Below are 17,984 nucleotides of genomic sequence, written 5' to 3' on the forward strand. Positions count from 1 at the left end.
ACACTGTGCACTTGGTGTGTCTGTGAGAGTTTGCCTGTTAAAGATACGTGTAACCCCCCCCCCACTCTTTCTCTGCATGCTGTAGGTGATGGAGGAACTGGAGAATGAGCGTTGGGCTAACTACACCTCTCACGATCCCTCACTGTCGGTGAGATGCCCCCCCGTTGTCAACACTCGCACCCAACACATTGTAGCTGATCTTCATTGTGTGTGCATGATGGCCCCTTTTCCTCACTTAAAATGAAATCCTACAATTTTGTGGTCCATGATTTGACAAGACGTAGTATCGACACACTCAGAAATTTTATTTCAGACTCTAAGGCTTACGGTGATAGACCTTTCGTCCTTTAAGATTTTATTCTGCGTGAAAACCACCTGGCGAGAACAGTTCTCCTGAAAAATCACTTCCTGAATGATGTAAGTTGCAAGACAATTGACCTCAGCCTTTTGGTTAATCATCTGAAAAGCCATTTACAGCCTTTTAAAATACCCTTACTTCCTAACAGGAATACTGACGGAGTCCTCACACGTCATGCAGTTTTATTTCACCCCAGGCAGTTCCACTCCCCTCGCCCTTATCAGCTCATTATTAGCTTATCATTCTTATTTTTGAAGGCATTTAATCAACCGCTAAACCCTCAGTGCTGCAGCCAGAATGTACAACCCACGTTCAGAATAATGGGACGATTTGTTCTAAATTCGGCTTCAACCTGTAACATTTCTAGATTTTTGTAGGCGGGTTTCATAACTTCTGAATGTAGTCAGATTATCTAAAGTCTTTGTGCCACCAAGCCTGTCTCTCAGCATGTCACAAGACCAAACATGGCCGTCCCGCTCCACGGGACTACGTCTGACACTCTGCTCACGTGATATTGCAGTCCGCAGCCAAGGTTGAGGGAGAGAGCACTTTAGAATGAGAGATTAATGCGGAGATGGAGGGACGGCAGGAGGAGTCATGCGGTGAAAGAGGGAGACTAAAAGATGAGAGGAGGAGAATGAGCTGAGAAAATGGAGAGATGGTGTAAAAGAGAGAGAGAGAGGTGAGGGGAGAGTGGCATCAGGAATGACATTGTTGAAGTAGAAATGGATGCAGAGGTGAGAGAGCTGGAGCCGCTGTGAAAACCTGGATGAATATATTAAAAAGCTCCTTCATGAAGTAAAAATACTTTATTTCCTTTTTTCCACAGCCAAAACTGACAAAGACAAAGATTTAGATTTGATTCAAGCCAAATGATTCTACGGTCTCAATAATTTACTCCAAAATCCATAAATACCTGCAAGCAGTCGGTAGATTAAATTTTTCCTTTTAATCAACGTGTTATTTGTTTTTCCAAAGTTCTTTTTTATCTCATTTCCTGTTAATAACATAAATCCGTTTAAGGTTGCCATGATGAAACAAACAGACCAAGGGGCACATTGCGTATTTAGATGTTTTACAGCAGTTAAACAGCGTTTTTGTTTTGTTTTGTTTTTAAGTGTACTTGGTGATAATAAACTGTTGATAGTGATTTGCTGCAATGGAAGTTCAGAAGGAAAAGGGAACTCTTTAAGAGATTGTTAGAGGTTTGCTGATGAGGTGGCAGTTAGGAGGGGGGTGTTAGTCGGACAGAACAAAACATAACAGCTTGTGAGTTATAATCAGAGAGGAAGCCACGCAGATACAGCGAGCACACAAAGCGGCCATGTCGTTCTGTTCAACTTTATTATTTCTACTCTGAATTAATGTTAGTCCTGAAACCAGCAAGTCTCACAGGCCGTCATTACAATATCACTGTCACAGATATTACCTCCAGAATCAGCCATCAGTCTACATCTCTGCTGTGCTGCTGGCCCACGTGCTGAGATTTGATTTTGAGGACACTTGATTTGGTTATTACTCAGATATGTGTTGTTTTACTTTTGGGGGTGGACTGTAAGAGGCTGTTGAGAATAGGTGGGAGATGGAACATCACAAATATGACCTTACAGCCAAGCTTCAATTATGTTTCTGTGCAACAGGCTGTTCTCCATCTCTGCCCAGGAGGGTAATTAACGCACTACTAATGTTAGTACTTAAAACGACTTTGCATTATCTTTGTCTGTAAACATGTTTTTGAAGCCACAGGCTTCTCTAAACTCCTATTGGCTGAGGTCCACTCCATTATTATTTTGGCTATCCCCTTAATGCTGCTGGTTGGTGTAAAGCACGTCGCTTCTGGTGCGTCAGCGCTGGAGCGTCTCCACGGACTCCAGATCTAAGCCCTTGTTTGTTGTTAAACACAGATTTATCTGGTGACTTGGGGCTTAGTCAGCATTGTGAGAACTCGTTGGGCGGAGGCCATAGTTTATCATTTTAAATTAGAAAACTAGAATTACACGTGGAGTGTTTGCAGATCAGCAACAATCGTCTTCCTCCTGGAGAGCTTTCATAAAACTGTGTTCATTTTCATGGGAAAACCACACCTGGAAGTTTTTATTCCCACAGAGCGTAGATCCCTATTTCTGAAAGTGCGACTTTTGGATTGCGACGTGTGCGAGACGCTACAGCTGGTTTGTTCTGCGCCGCCATAGAGTTTACTGTGTCAACAGAAATATGATGACCAAGCAGAATGACAGAGGAAACACACACTCTGCCCCCGCCCCCCCACCTCATCCTGTTGTTGTGGCCAGTTCGTGCTTGCTGCGTGATGGATCTTTCTACCACCTATATCACATGACCTTCATTTAAGCCAATGAGATTCTCACAGAACAAAAGAAGGAGGGGCCAGATCAGGACCTTGACGCTGTAGTTCACCTGTTTCCATTAGCTGTTCTATTCACACTGAGCGGGACAGACAGCAGGTGAAGGTAAGCGTTGCTGCAGCTTCTCCTGTGACACCGACAGTGTAAAATACGGGAGGAGGAGGAAATGGTGACGATAAAAGGTGTGTGCTTGTTATGTGGCGAGAGCGTTGTCCTGTGATTGAGGTCGTGGAAGTATAGTTTGGGGTAAGAACAAAGCATGTGGAAGGCACATGGTGAGGTCGGTGGATGTATCGAGGCCCGCTTCACAGATAGTATTCTGTCTGTCCTTGGTTTATATATTAAATATTCATTCCCATTGACGGTATCAATGGTTTTTGTATTTGTACGAGTTTTTGCTTGTTTGATCTGGACATCTGGAGTGTTTGTTTTGTCGCAGAGGGGAGTTTCTCCCCTGACCTTGTGTTATTGGAGATTTTGACTTTGATGTTCATGTGTTAAAGGGCACAGTGGACTTGGAGCGTGAGGAGGGAGAAGAGAGCGAAGAGAATATGGAAGTTTTCGACGACAGCAGCTCCAGTCCGTCGGGAACCCTCCGTAATTACCCTCTGACCTGCAAAGTCCTCTACTCGTACAAGGTATGCACCAACAGAAGCTGATTTCACATGTCTGCAACAGCATGCAATATTACACAATCACACACACGCATGCTCTCACTGTTTCTCTCCTCCTGGTTTAACTCCCCTGGCATGTCTGTCCTGCAGGCTTCTCAGCCGGATGAGTTAACTATTGATGAGCAGGAGATGTTGGAGGTCATTGAGGATGGAGACATGGAGGACTGGGTCAAGGTGCACAGATACACATCATGGGCTCTGTGTGTGTTCTGTCCTGTGGATGTTTGATCATCATTCCTTTTTTCAGGTTGCCATAGTAATTGCTCTTCTACGTACATACCGGTATGTGTGTGTTTTTCTCTTTTAAGGCTCGCAATAAGACAGGCAAGGTGGGCTATGTCCCCGAGAAATACCTGCAATTTCCCACCTCCAACAGCCTCTTGAGCATGCTCCAGTCTCTGGCCACACTCGATGCTCGATCGCACAGCTCGTCCAATTCCACCGAGCCGGAGCTGCACTCCAACTGCATCAACGGAGACGTGAACAGTAAGTAGCCGGAAGGAATGACGCTGCACGCCCGGCGCTTGAGTTGAGCAAGCAATTTCCATTCGTACCAGCATAAATAAAGGAGTCTTCTTAACACGGTGAGATTATTATGTGGCACCTTTACTGCGCTACTGGAGATGCTCAGAATCCACCTGTAAACATTCGTCCTCTCATCTAAAGACAAACGTTTGTCCCTAACTTGCCTCAGAGGATCAGAACCAAAGGGAGCAAAGAATAATATTGGGTTTATCGCATGTTTACTGTTGTGTCTCTTATTGGTTTCTCTTTCTTTTTGTCCTCCCATCTGTCTGCAGTGACGTACGTCCGCGCGCTTTATGATTACGAGGGCCAGGCGGACGAGGAGCTCTCCTTTCCCGAGGGAGCGGTGATCCGCCTGTTGAGCCGCGACACTCAGACGGACGACGGCTTCTGGGAGGGGGAGCTCAACGGACGGGTGGGCGTCTTCCCCTCTGTGCTGGTAGAAGACTTGACTGAGAATGGCGAGACCAGCGGAGGAGGGTTGGGTGAGATACAGGTAATGCAGACTCAGCAAAATGTCCGACAGCAGATTTAAAAGGAAACATGCTCCAATTTAACACACGGACATTCGGTACTTCAATCTTGAGGAGCTGGGAATTACGTCTTATCAGTTGTTCCTGAGGAGAGTGGGTAAGCCACTCCCCGCCCCTTTCCGCTCGCTTCTTGGCTGTCTTCCAGGGGTTCTAACAGCAGGGCAGAGTTCACAAACAGTGGATCAGGACTGACAGATCCCACAGTCCTCTGATAATAACCCAGCACTGCAATCACAGAAAGATGTCTTCCTCTAATGGGGTGGCACAGAGGAAGGATAGAGCCGCTCCCTTCCTAGGACCCTGCAGATATAATAACCGAAGTCTTTAGAAGTATGTATGGTGAGGACTGGAACTACTGCATGCCTGGTGAATCCAGGGTATTCCATGCATCAATTTCTAAATCCCGAACCTGCTCCAATCCCTATTTAATATCAGAATGTGACTATTATGGGTTTATAACTCGAGTACTGCCCCCAGTTGGCCAATAACAGAGTCTTTATGGATCAAGGTTTTCAGGTTCTCCTGAGACTTTTGTTTCTCTATTATTTATTGAACATTTCAGTGAGCTGATGCTCTCATCAACATTATCCATTCCATAAATTCTGCGATGCAATAAAGACTTGAGGAGTTCTTACACCAGCATCATGGGGGGGCGCAGCAGATTGACCAATTTGTCTATTTGTATTCCTTCCCCTAGATTTCTCCATCTCTAAAGTTACCGCCCTCCCTGCCTCCTCTTCCGCTCTACGACCAACCTCCCATCAGCCCTTTCACCAGTCCGGAGACCTCCACCCCACCTCCCCTCCCACGCTCCCCCTCCAGCGCACTCAACGGGGAGCACAAGTCTCTACCGCCCACATCGTCTCACAAGGGATCGCTACCCACCCACAGTAAGTCATGCACGCACACACACACACACACACACAGAGAGAACATCCCTCTGTGGCTTTTTTTTTCCTGTAGCCTCACCGATGTCTCCGTGTGTCTCTGCGTAGATCAAAGCTCTGGCAGGAGTCCCGTGTCTCCAGGGTTTCCTCAGACGCTGAGATTCACCCCCGAAGGAGGAGGACCAGGCAAACTAAGACCTGTTAGTATGAAAGTTATTTTAGAAGAGTATTTTGTGTGCTTCTGTTTTCAACCATAACCCTCCTAACCCGTGCTTTATGTGGGCTTTAAGAGATTGTAGCAGCCATTTGTCTCAATTTTCTTTTCTTTTATAGACTGTTGGATCTTGTCTACTGCCCTCTACTTTCTCTTTGTTTATTTGAACAGCTCTGAAACTAGAGAATAAATACGCTTTATTTTTTTAGATAAATTATTTATGTCTGTGACGCTGGAAATAAATATGATGAGGAAAGGTGGAGTGTCTCGGTTATCACCTTTATCAGAGTCTTCATCATTCATTTAGTCTATTTATTATGTTTTCTCGTAGGTACGAGCTGCTCCTCCCCCACCCAAACAGCATCCACGCCGACAGCAGGAGAAGAACGACAAGACAGAGGAGGTGGAGATAACGTTGGTGTGACAGACGGACATTAAAAAGGATGACAGACAAACTTATCATCTGGGTTGGGGAGCTGAACTGGGACCCCACCCCCCCACCTCCCCCCTCCCCATCTTCATGTTCAGGAGGAGGACAAAAGTAGAATACATAATGAAATAATCTGTATTAGCGTCCTGGTGAAGTGCAGCAGTAGCCACCCCCACGTCCCTCTCTGACCGCATCCGTCCTTCCATTCTTGCCTTAAAACTTCAATCGGGAGCGAACCCAAGCACAGAAAGAAGAGGAAGAAGGTTCATTAAAGGTGAAGCATGAGGTCAAATTAATGACGTGCTTGGCAAATTTTCTTGCGTCTTGTTGAGCTAAGTTACAGATTCTGTAGAAAGATAATCTAATAAATTCACCTTTTTTTTTCACTCGCTAAAAAATCTAAAGAAGATGTTAGAAGTTGGAAAATAATTTAGTTAGTGGTTGTAAAACCAGATAAAAAAAAAAATACGATTGAATATACATACCTAATAATAGAGATAGACGTATTTAAATTGTGAGGAAAAATAAATGTTCTCATTTATTTACACCCTCCATGCAACATTTGCTACTCAGACTCGATTGTCCGGTGTTCCTTATGCTAACAAAACAATCAGGAAAATTGCTTACGTTTGAACCAGTGGAACAGCAGGGTGCTGAGTTAGCCGAGACCAGGCATGGGCAAACTACGGCCCGTTGGGCTTTTTAATCCGGCCCGCCAAATTTGTCCAAATTATATCATTACATTAAATCTTAGTATAATAAAACCCTCTGGCAAATTTTAGAACCCATTGTTGGCCCGCAAGTCAAAAGGTTTGCCCACCCCTGGCCTAGACAAACAATGCTAAGTGTCTTTAGCCGCCATTAGGTTTCAGTTAGGCTAGCTCATCACGTGGTGAGAGATCTGAATAAATGAGTCACACTAAAACTAAAACGAGCCATTGAAAGAGTTTAGTTTGGATTTCTGTGTCTTGGCCCAGCGAAATGTAAGTTTACTCGCCAAACATGTCATAATTACAGTTTGTGTTGGGGTTGAGCAAATGGGCGGATAATTTGGTTGGTAGTGTGGACACAGTGTCCGCTCACCAGCCCTTCCCTCACCTTATATAGTGCTTATATCATATGTATTCAATGTGTAATAGTACAGTACATTACTGTTTTCATAGGAATGTTATGCACAGCGTTTCATATAGACTAACTCAGCTGTCTAATATGTAGTGGAAGTTTTATCTGCATCTTATTCTGAAAGGGCATTGTAAATACCGTATAAAGGAGAGATCAAAGAGGAGAGGGAAGGAGGGGATGAAAGAATAAGAGAGAGAAAGGAGGCTGGATCCCCTTTTCTCCATCTCTCTTCAATCGTTCCTTTCTTTCTCGCCCTCTTTTCTCTAATGTCTGCTCTGTCCATTGGCAGTCAGTAGCACACACACACGCACACACACACACACACACACACACACACACACACACACACACATTACACTCGTCAATCATGCTGTGCGTTTGTATTCAGGAGGAGGCTGGTGGTGCTTTCAGAGGCACTTGGAAGTGTTGTATGTTTATCTTTGAAATGAAGTCGACACTGGTCATATCCGGGGGGTCGGGGGTTTTCATGAATCACACTTTATTCTTACAGATCATAACTTCTCGTGTTGATTTTAGAATTACGGCGTGGCTAATTCAACGTGCAGCACATTTGGTGGGTGTGCGTTCCACTTTTACTCCATGAGTGCAAAGGGAAAACATTCACAAACAAATGAACCCTTCACGTTTCCAGTTGGACATAATCGTTTTTGTTTTCCTTGCGTCTTATGTTCTATCTAAGAAACCTTGCTAAATGGACAGAACAACATTCTAATGGAGCTAAGTACAATTATTATTATTTTTTTAAACTCAAAGTAAATAAATCATCCCCGTCTAATACCCTTCAAGCCTTGGAAAACTTCTCGCCTAAGGGCAGCGTAGCACTTTTATTTATTTGTATGTTCCCTGAAAAGTAGCAGAACCTTAACACTGAATCGGGATGGATCGAGAACCTTTTCATTCTGGTTCGGTGGTGGATCCTATTTAATTTCAGTGTGACTGATTTTTTTTCATTTTCATTTTATTATTATTATTCTCCACTCTTCCAAAGAGATGGGCGGAGAAAATTGTAGACAATGTAATTTGGTGTTTTTTCCTTAACATATTCAACAAAAACAGAATTATTGAAAGTAATGTTTTGAGTGAAGACTTGGAGAGAAAGTATGTTTGGTCATGGGATGGGTCTGGCTGTTTATGAGTGTGACTTGAGAAGAGAGACTCTGAAGTTGTGTCCCAATTCATTCCTACCTGTTTTATTTCAAGTAGGCTTTTATTTTGTCATGTCCAGTCTGAATACATTTCAAAGTAAGAAAGAAAAGGTTACAGCGGATTCTAAATCGTCTTGATTTGAGTTGGGTGTTTGAAATGCAACACATGCAGGAAACAATTCAAACCATCTGTGACAGATCCATGAATAAAGCACTCAATCTGTGCCGCTTTCTTTCACAACAGTATATTCATTTCCTGTATGTAAGCAGAGTATTAAGAGAACTATTGAGCACATAGTATATAGTATTAATATGTAGTATGGGGGTTGGGCACAAGTCCTGGTCTGGACTCAAGCAGTTTGGATTCCGCTTAATATTGTGATGCGAGAAATGAATCCGGCACGAAGAAATCCTTTTTAGTTTGTCACATTTTGTGTTGTGTTTACGGGCTCATGTTGAGAGACGGCAGCAGCCTCGCCTCTTATTTATAACAGTTACAGCAGTCACACCATGAATATTGGTCAAATATGGCTTCTGTTGCCACTTTGACCATGACCCCCAGCCCCCCACAGTGTTTAATTAATTGAAAAGGGACTTTTTATAAATATATATAAATTACAATAATTTAATTTTTCATCCTTCGATCTGGAGCTGCTGCTATTTTCAATGCGGAGGTGGAACAACAAAGCTTCTTCGGTCTCTTCGGTCTGCGACGGCGTCGGTAATGAGAACAGGTGCAAAGTCGTTCTGCATGTTATTATTCGCTGTACAAAAAAAAACTACGTTTGTATTTATTGTGTACAAATGTTAATTAATAAAAAAAAGTTTTGAAAATTTGCTTGTCTCATTCCTTTATTTCCCTGCTTTTAATTTTTTGTTGAGGGTTAGGGTTGAATTTGCTCATGCTAAAAGCTTTATGGTTCCAAACCCTTGTTTTAACAATTACTAATCAGTGATCAGTGGGAAAACAAATGGATTGGCCTCCTGAGTCCACCCACGGATTGTCCTTTGTGTCCAATCCAGAGGGTAAGTAGTAGTAGGAGTAAGTCGTATTGTAGTAGTAGTAGTAGTAGTAGTAGTAAACAAAATAACAGACACCTACCTGTTTCATTATTTTTTTTCCTCAAAATGGGACCAATACTGGTTTTTTTTGGATGCAGCCTCACTATAAATTAATTATTGATCTCATGCAAGGTTGTTTAAATCCTATATACAAAGCCATACAAGACAAAATGGATAAATTAAATAAAAGCCTCTAAGATCTCTATCAGCTTGCTGGACATCATTTTTAAAAGAAAAAACAGGATTTTGCTTCCGAGGCGTCATAAAGTCGCGACATCGTTGAAATACAGTACTCGTCAGTGCACGCTGGGACCAAAAACCTCCTGAGCTGCGGTTCCTTCTGTGTCCACGTGGCGGCGCTGCAGGCGCTGATAGGACATCGATATGGGGCAAGCCGAGCCCCCAACCCACCCACCCAGATGGAGGTGTCTGTAGTGATGGAAATTCCGGTTCTTTTAAGAGAGAATGTTGAATGTATATGTGAATATATATATATATATATATACTGTATCTATCGAGATATGAATACATAAATGCTTTATTGCCACTGGAAGAGAGTGACTGTCCTTGTTTTTGTTTTTGTTTCATTAAAACAACAACTTGTTGGTGAGACTCTTTACTCGTCAAATGAGAGGTTCAAGGACATGTCTGCGAGGGGAGTGGCAATACGTCCGACGACACTTGAAGGCAGCACCAGTGCCTACATATCGACGGCCGGAGGCGAGAGATCATCGTCGTCATCATCATCATCAACAGTCCTGTCCGGGACAGGTGTGGGAAATGTCACAGATACACTGCTGGGGGGACATCTCCGGTGGACCCGCCGGTCCACAGACAGCCCTCAGTCCGGTTCCGTGGACTCTCCCGGGGGTCGTCACCGACGTCTGCTGCGGAGACCAGCACGTTTTATTCCTCACGGAGGGTGGGAGCGTTTTATCGTGCGGGGGCAACGCGCTGGGGCAACTGGGACGAATAGACGAAAAGACGACAGGTAATTAAAAAATCATGTGTATGTAAATAGGCGCACAATAAGGAAGATAATATAAAAAAAATATTCAATATTTGTGTTACTTAATTCTGATACTAAAGTTTATTCTTTTTTTAGGCTGAGATTAGATGACAGATTTTATTTTGTCTCTTGAGTCTAATTTAATGCCGATCTGGCCGACATTTATTTTGTCTGAAAATCAACTTGAGTTTCAGTTTCATTTCCTTGTAAAGAGTTCACGCAGCCAAAGCGCAGCCGCAGATGGAGCGTGCTGATCAGATAGTGATATAATCAATAGTTATTCATGCGAGTCTGATTTGATCGGCTTTGTTGATTGATGGATTAAGTTATGCTTAGTTTAGGTATCATGTTAATTTAAAAGCAACCCGGTAAAGCTAAAGTTATTCTATCTAGAGACATTTTAAAATGTGCCTCTTCAGTTTGTGGCACAATTTACAGTAAAAACCAAAACAACAACCCTCATTTTAACATTTATTTATATCTATGTGTGTATGGTTTTGTGAATCAGTATTTTTAACTAACTTTTGAATCCATAAATGGAGTTTTCAATGTTAAAATCTAATATTTTTTCTGACCTCTTTCTGGATCAGATTCAGAAGACATTTTGCGTGATGGTTCATATCAGACCCCTTTATGGGATTTTGATTTATGACTTTTGGTGAGTGAATTGAATGCATATTTTACAAGGGGGGGGGGGGGGGGGGAAGGAAGATATAAGATGTTATCCTGATTGATTATTAATACTAAATACTATTTATTGATTTTGTCCCTCGGAGGGCAGGCAATTGGGTGTGAAGTGTCTTGCCTAAGGACACAACGACAGCGTACACATGTGCCTGAGCCGGGAATCGAACCACCAACCTCTCAACCACCTGCGCCACCATCGCCCCCGTATTACTAAAGGTAACTTTCCATGACTCCTCACACCTGAGTGTGTTTTTTGTGATTCTCTGTAAGGTCGTGTGACTGGAGTCAGCGATGTGGTGCGGCTGGCTTGCGGTCAGGACCACAGCCTGGCTCTGTGTGGCAGCGGGAAGGTTTTCTCCTGGGGGGCGAGCGAAGACGGACAGCTTGGCAGGCCGCCACATCAGAGGCAAGATCCCGGCCAGTCTTCAGTATAAATGTTTGCTATAAGAAGTCTGCTTCTACGCTCTGACTCGTTCTCTCCGCATCGACTTGCAGGCAGGTTCCCATTCCGCTGCCGCTCAAAGTGATCCAGGTTGCTTGTGGAAACTCCCACTCGCTGATTCTGACTAAAGGTACACGACAATTAAAAGGGGACATAAAAAATAAAAAAAAAGAAATTCATAAATGAGTCAAGAAACGACAATACGAGTGTAATAAAGTATTACGTTCGTAATCATGGCTGATTTTTCATCGAGGGCTCTGCATGTTAAAACAGCGGTCTCCAACCGTTTTCCTGCCACGGACCGGTTTCATGCCGGGCAAGTTTTTCGCCGACCGGGGGGGTAATAAAAAAAAAAAGAGGAATATAATCTTACCAATAAACTTTATATTACGCACTTTCAATATCTATTAAGCAAGTATTACACCAATATCTACTCTCCATTAGTTGTGGTCTCAATAATTGCTTCTGTCCTTCATGGTCACGTTTTTTGTTTCATAAATTCCACATTCTTGTCTTTTCCTTCAGGGTTCTGGTCTTTGTGCCGAAGCCGTTTTGACCCCTTCATTACCTCGTTAACGAAGCTAATCAGCTGTTGTAGATAAACCCGGGTTTTAAGTCTGACTCCCGGTTTGTCTGTTAAAAGAAGCTTTCTTTTCTTCTTCCTCCGCAGTTCGACTTTTCCTCTTCGCAAAGAAGTTCTCCAAAGACGTTTTGTTTGTTTGTTTGTTTTTATTAACTTTTACTAGTTTACGGCTTTTAGTAACGTATCACGTGACCAAGAAAATTCACAGGCGAATGTTACGTTGGGGAAAACCTTTTAGACGCTAATAATCGATACAACAGAAATGTTATAAATTAGTTATTTCTGTGCGGCCCAGTAACAAATGCCTCACAGACCGGTACCGGGCCGCGGCCCGGTGGTTGGGGGCCACTGTGTTAAAAAACGCCCCATCTTGATGTTCAAGAAAGTCATTGTCAGTCTGCATGTTGTGTCTTTATTAGGAGGAGACGTCCTCTCGTGGGGTCTGAACAGTCACGGCCAGCTCGGCCTGGGCAAGAAGGCGTTAAAGCAGTCCATGCCTTTGTTGCTGTGCGCTCTGAGCGGGGTGGCGGTGACTCAGATTTCAGCCGGGGGGGCCCACTCTCTGTTCCTGACGCTCCCCGGCCTGGTGTACTGCTGCGGGGCCAACGGATCCGGCCAGCTGGGGCTCAACAGGGTGGATGAGAACGGTACAGACGACTGACTTTAACTTGACTTGGTTGGTTTCAGAAGTCACGGTTGCCACGGCAGCGTTTAATGAGCAGCTTATTTCCTCGCTGACAGGCAGGTTCAACGTCTGTGTGGTTCCTGCCCTCAGACCTCTGGGGGTCTCCTCCTTAAGCTGCGGGGAGGCGCACTCTGCTGCGTTAACGAAGGTACGAAACCTCGCACAGCTGCCGGCCCGGTTTCCTGCTGCACGCTTTGAGTCGCGGAATCGGACATGAATGACTTGTGATTTCTAGGATGGCGAGGTTTTCACTTTCGGAGCGGGTCGCCACGGCCAGCTCGGCCACGGCTCTACAGCCGACCAGCTGAGACCCAGATTGGTCGAAGGCCTGGGCGGGGCGGCCTCGCAGATTTCATGTGGCAGGTACAAGCTCGGTGAACGCGTCCGCTTAGTTTTAACTTCAGAACGGGGGGTGACGGAATCATAAGATCTCGCTTCAATCTTTTTTTCTCAGGAGTCACACTCTGGTTTTGGGCTCCTCTGGCCAACTCTGGGCTTTTGGAAATGGGGCAAAGGGCCAAACCGGGACCGGACAACCAGAGGACAGTCTGGTTCCTGCTCCGGTTCAGCTTCCGAGGGGCGCCGGCGCCGCAGCCAAACCAAAAGCTCTCGCATGTGAGCATGGGAAGTGTTGATTATCCAACGAGAGAACAGTAAAATCCTGTTGAATAAAGTTTTGAGTTGATGAGATAAAATCAAATGAATATCAGCGCTCTGAGACTTGCAGGGTAAAAAAAAGTGCTTTTATGTATTTGTTTATTTTATGCAGACTTAAAAATACTGGCTGGGTGGAATGCAAGCTTCGCGTACACCTCGCCTGTGCAGGTAAACGCCATTGGAGAACAGTATAAGCGCTCATATTTGTATTCAGTACAGTTTAAAAGACGAGAAGACCATTTCCTCGTGAAATATTTGTCTTCTAAGGGCTTGGACCGAGGGCAAATCGCTGGGCGGCTGGATGAGGCGAAACTAAAGAAATGGCAGGCGATGCGTCAAGGCGACGGCGAGGCGAAACGGTAACGCCTGCGTTACGGGTCCGGTGGGACATCCCCATGTCTCTAACGGCCATCTCCGTTTCTCTATCCGACAGAGAAATAGTTGCGATGTTTCTGACGAGTTCAAGTCTGGTTGGAAGTTTCACCAAGACGCCGTGAGTCCTTCACAGCGCAGACGGAAAAGATCTGCTTCTGATGGCATTTAGCGAGCTGCTAGTCTTTAAACGCTTTCCATTTGGCACCAGCGGGCCGCCGTTGGACGCAGGAGCGATGACTGTGGACCTGGAGGCTGCGAGCCAAGCGTTCGACCGACTGCTGGCGACGCCGTGGATCAAGGAAACGGTTGATACATTCTTTACCGACACGATTCACGAAGATTCACGACTAGATGTGCGTCGACGATTGTCACCTCGTAGATCTTTTCTCTGTCCAGATAAACCTTGAAAATCTGATGGAGTTGCTTGGGGCGTCACGAAAAGTCCTGAAATCTCCAGAGATCCTCCTGCTCCTCCTGACGTGCCCCGTTTTCCAAGAAGACGTTGGCGTCATGACGACCGTGTTGCCCCTGGCCAAAGTTATTGCAGATCTAAATGAGAGGAGCCTGAAAACTCTAAGTACACAACTACAGAAAACGCTTTCCTTTGTGCCGTCTTTATTGTCACTGATCTTTGCTGTTTGTTTGTTCTGCAGGAGAATGGTGGACGGCCGTCTCACCCGCCATATTGCTGAAGCACATATTGGTGTTCAGAAAGGCCCTGGGCTTCATGCTGAAAGCTGGCCTCCTGGAAACCCACCAGCCAGGAGTGAAATACCTGCTGCAGGCCCTCAAGCTGCTCTACAAAGTCAGTGCTGGGCTCCATTTCATTTTGAGTTATTAGATTGTGAATTCAAGGTATGATAAGAGGAAGCTCAACCGTAGGACAGAAAGACGTCTCGCTGATGGGACCTTAATCCTGACGTGATGAAATACTTTTTAAACTTTTTTTAATCTTGAGTACGGCTCTATTTTTTGACAGGCAAACAAAGCTGGAAAGTCTTACAAAGTCCCACTAAACACCTTTTACGTCAAGGAAATGGGCAACGTGCATCCGATAATGGACGTGGCTATTTGGTGGGAATATATGAAAGGGGAGGCAAAGGTAAGGATGTTCCGATACAGGATGCGGCGCTGCAGCATTTCACCAGCATCCACATGAACATTTGCAATCAATGGTTTCAACCACAACTTTCTTTTGGGGTTTTTTTCTCTCTCGATATAAAGATGTGTCATGTGATGTTTTTTTCTTTTTTTTTTCTTAAGAATGACGCCGACTCACCCGTCACCTTTTGCCGCTATCCATTCCTGTACCCACTGATTTGCAAGATAGGAATCTTTAACGTCTTTGCAGTAATGCAGGTACGGTATTTCCTAAAAGTGGATCATTTCACAAAATTAATTTCCTTTCATTTCTTTAATGTAACGTGTAATTCTGTTAAAACGTTGCTTCACCAGAAGGTGGAGCCTTTATGTGATAGATTGAGTATGGAACAGCTGGCTAAGTACAGGAAGGAACATCCAGTCCCTCCGCTGGATCTGGTCTTCACGCTGACTCTGAGACGAACTCACCTGGTGGAGGACGCCTTCAGGCAGCTCGCCGCCGCTGATCACGACTACTTCAAGAGGGACCTTCGGGTGAATGCGACTCGTTTGGTGTCGTGATCGCTCACCTGGCGATTCAGCGCAGCAGTTCCATGAAGGACAATGAGGCATTGTTCTATCCTTCCTAGGTACAATTTGTGGATGACAGGGACATGACACATGTCAACATAAGGGACCTCTTCCTGCATGTGTTCGAGGAGTTGATGGCTCCTGAGTCTGAGATGATCGTCTTCAACAAGAGCGAAACGCTGGCCTGGTTCCCTCCAAAAGTAAGAGCAGATAATCAAAGAGAAATCATCTGAGATTAAAGACGCGTCTGTATCCTCCTAAAAGCCGGAAAGTGGATGTCGACATGATGATCTGTCTTCACAATGCCTGTAAAAACATTAAGGTGTCTCGATATTCCGGGTTTGTCTTCAACCAAACAGCCAAAAATGGAGCAGAAGACCTACTTCCTGTTTGGTGTGCTGTGCGGCATGGCTCTCTACAACCACAACATCGTCTACATGCCGCTGCCGCTGGTTCTCTTCAAGAAGCTGCTGGGACTCAAACCCTCCCTGGATGACATGAAGGAGTTTGAACCTGTGCTGGCAGAGTGAGCTTCCGACATGCTGTCCTATCTCTGGCAGATGATAAATGATCAATGACATTCACCTTTTTTTGTCGCCAGGTGTTGGAAGAGCATGCTGGAGGACTACAGCCCAGAAGACGTGGAAAGTCTGGAGCTCACCTTCACTGTGGGTTTACGCGCTGACTGACGGTTTTATTTCTTGCTTTGACTCCGGTCTGACTCTCGGGAATCGTTCGTTACAGGCGACCTGGGCTGGCGAAACGGTCGAGCTTGATCCAGCGGAAAAGGGAAAAGCTGTGACGGCGTCCAACAAGTACGTTTATGCTTTGATGACTGCGTCGGACAATCTGCGCGGCAGCGTGGCGAGCCTGTGCTCGAAATCGTCCTTATTTTGTTCAGATTTCCATTTTTACATCGATGCATCTTTGAAAGAGAATTGTGGCGGTAAGGGTGTCGCTTTTACCATTTTTGCTTCGACAGGAAAGAGTTTGTGGACGCCTTTGTCGACTTTGCCTTTAATAAATCGGTGGAAGCCGTGTTTGAGGAGTTCAAGAGAGGCTTCTTCAAGGTGTGTGACGTGGACGTCGTGAACTTCTTCCAGCCGGAGGAGCTACAAGCAGTGATGGTGGGACAGCAGGACTTCGACTGGGAGCTCTTTAAGCAGGTCTGCTTAAGGAAAAGCCTTGAATCTGAAATATTTAATGCATACTCTACATATATTCTATGTAAAGAATATACACAGTAAAACGAATTTCAGTTTAACACACACGGCTGGAAGGTTAAACAATTTATGCTGGAGTATTTGTGCAAAACAAAATAGTCAAATAGAACATTCTGAAAATACTTTACTGGAGACGAAAGCATACAAAATCCAAATTAAATAAAATGGAGAAACATTCTATTTTGATATATTACATATCTATGAACTTCAGTTAATAACAAAGTCACGCTTAGATACATTATGTAATTAAATATACTGTGTGTAGTTTTGCAGTAAATGACAAAAAAATAAAGCTTTGGAATACCCATTAGATGTGTACATTTCCACTTGTATAATTTTCCAATCAGAACACATGCTATAATGGAGAGTACCATGCCGAGCATCCAACCATCGAGACGTTTTGGGAGGTGTTTGAGGCTCTGACGGAAGAGGAAAAGAGAAAATTCTTCTGTAAGTAAAATCATTTTACATTTCAATTGTGTGGAATGTGAAGGCTTTGTCTCCCCCTGGCGGCAAGTCTGCGTCATTACATGTCTACAAATACAGGGACGGTATGGTGGTGACGGGCCAAATCGGTCAACCCTATTTATGTAGGAAAAAGTGCTAAACTCAACCATTGATGGAGGTCCTGAATGACAGATCTTCCTTTGTGCTCTTATCTCTACCTCGTCTTCGTCTTCGTCGTCAGTGTTCCTCACAGGCTGCGACCGCGTACCCATCCAGGGTATGAAGATCATCCAGATGACGATCGACGTCTTGCCTTTGGCCACCGAGCAGCACTTGCCTGAATGCTTCACCTGCTATTTTCTGTTGCTGCTGCCCATGTACCTGAGATACCCAGCGAAGAGGACGATGAAGAACAGGCTTCTTAAAGCTATTAATAACAAAGGAGGCTTTTGGAGAGATGATATCAGAGGCAGACAATAAGAAGGCTTCTGCAGAAACACTCCTGTTGGGTTTGAGCTGTTTTGTCTCTCTATTAATCAATCACATGTAGGACATGTTAATGTCAACTGCATTGATGTTCGGTAGTCTTGATGATTTTTGATTGACAACTATAATCTTGTGTTGATGCAGTGTAACCTAGCATCTAGATATTTACATTGCATTAGGACCAATAGGTCCACAATTATTACCATATAATCAAGAGCATTACGTTTGTGATGAAACGCAGCAGGAACACCGGAGGAGCACTGATGGCGTGTCTCCAGGTCACGTGGACGGGACACGACCGGCGACCGCAGAGAGATGACACGCTTTTGTTTTTGGTTCATGTTATATAACCTTTCACTTTAATAAAATGTAGTTCAAAAATAAC

General features: G+C 44.5%; 2 protein-coding genes across 2 annotated transcripts in view; both read left to right on the forward strand.

The window, feature by feature from the left end:
* Positions 1 to 6,253, forward strand: part of LOC137912650 (F-BAR and double SH3 domains protein 2-like) — a 31,982-nt gene extending 25,729 nt beyond the window's left edge. The window contains exons 15-22 of the mRNA XM_068756787.1: positions 86 to 148; positions 3,225 to 3,359; positions 3,486 to 3,569; positions 3,704 to 3,881; positions 4,196 to 4,416; positions 5,151 to 5,343; positions 5,449 to 5,540; positions 5,886 to 6,253. Coding sequence (XP_068612888.1) covers positions 86 to 148; positions 3,225 to 3,359; positions 3,486 to 3,569; positions 3,704 to 3,881; positions 4,196 to 4,416; positions 5,151 to 5,343; positions 5,449 to 5,540; positions 5,886 to 5,978 — 1,059 coding nt within the window. The 3' untranslated portion in view covers positions 5,979 to 6,253. The remainder of the gene's footprint in view (positions 1 to 85; positions 149 to 3,224; positions 3,360 to 3,485; positions 3,570 to 3,703; positions 3,882 to 4,195; positions 4,417 to 5,150; positions 5,344 to 5,448; positions 5,541 to 5,885) is intronic.
* A 3,861-nt stretch (positions 6,254 to 10,114) lies between these two features.
* Positions 10,115 to 17,936, forward strand: LOC137912660 (probable E3 ubiquitin-protein ligase HERC6). Its single transcript, XM_068756801.1, has 23 exons — positions 10,115 to 10,325; positions 11,301 to 11,435; positions 11,504 to 11,602; positions 12,475 to 12,702; positions 12,797 to 12,888; positions 12,976 to 13,103; positions 13,195 to 13,344; positions 13,508 to 13,565; positions 13,665 to 13,756; positions 13,831 to 13,890; positions 13,981 to 14,077; positions 14,169 to 14,349; positions 14,426 to 14,577; positions 14,752 to 14,874; positions 15,036 to 15,131; positions 15,228 to 15,407; positions 15,503 to 15,643; positions 15,803 to 15,969; positions 16,045 to 16,111; positions 16,188 to 16,258; positions 16,426 to 16,609; positions 17,014 to 17,116; positions 17,355 to 17,936. The coding sequence occupies exons 1-23, from the start codon at positions 10,115 to 10,117 to the stop codon at positions 17,591 to 17,593; spliced, it is 3,054 nt and encodes a 1,017-aa protein (XP_068612902.1). The 3' UTR covers positions 17,594 to 17,936.
* The last annotated feature ends 48 nt before the right edge of the window (positions 17,937 to 17,984 follow it).

Source organism: Brachionichthys hirsutus, unplaced genomic scaffold, assembly GCF_040956055.1.
Source record: "Brachionichthys hirsutus isolate HB-005 unplaced genomic scaffold, CSIRO-AGI_Bhir_v1 contig_769, whole genome shotgun sequence".
Taxonomy (NCBI): domain Eukaryota; kingdom Metazoa; phylum Chordata; class Actinopteri; order Lophiiformes; family Brachionichthyidae; genus Brachionichthys; species Brachionichthys hirsutus.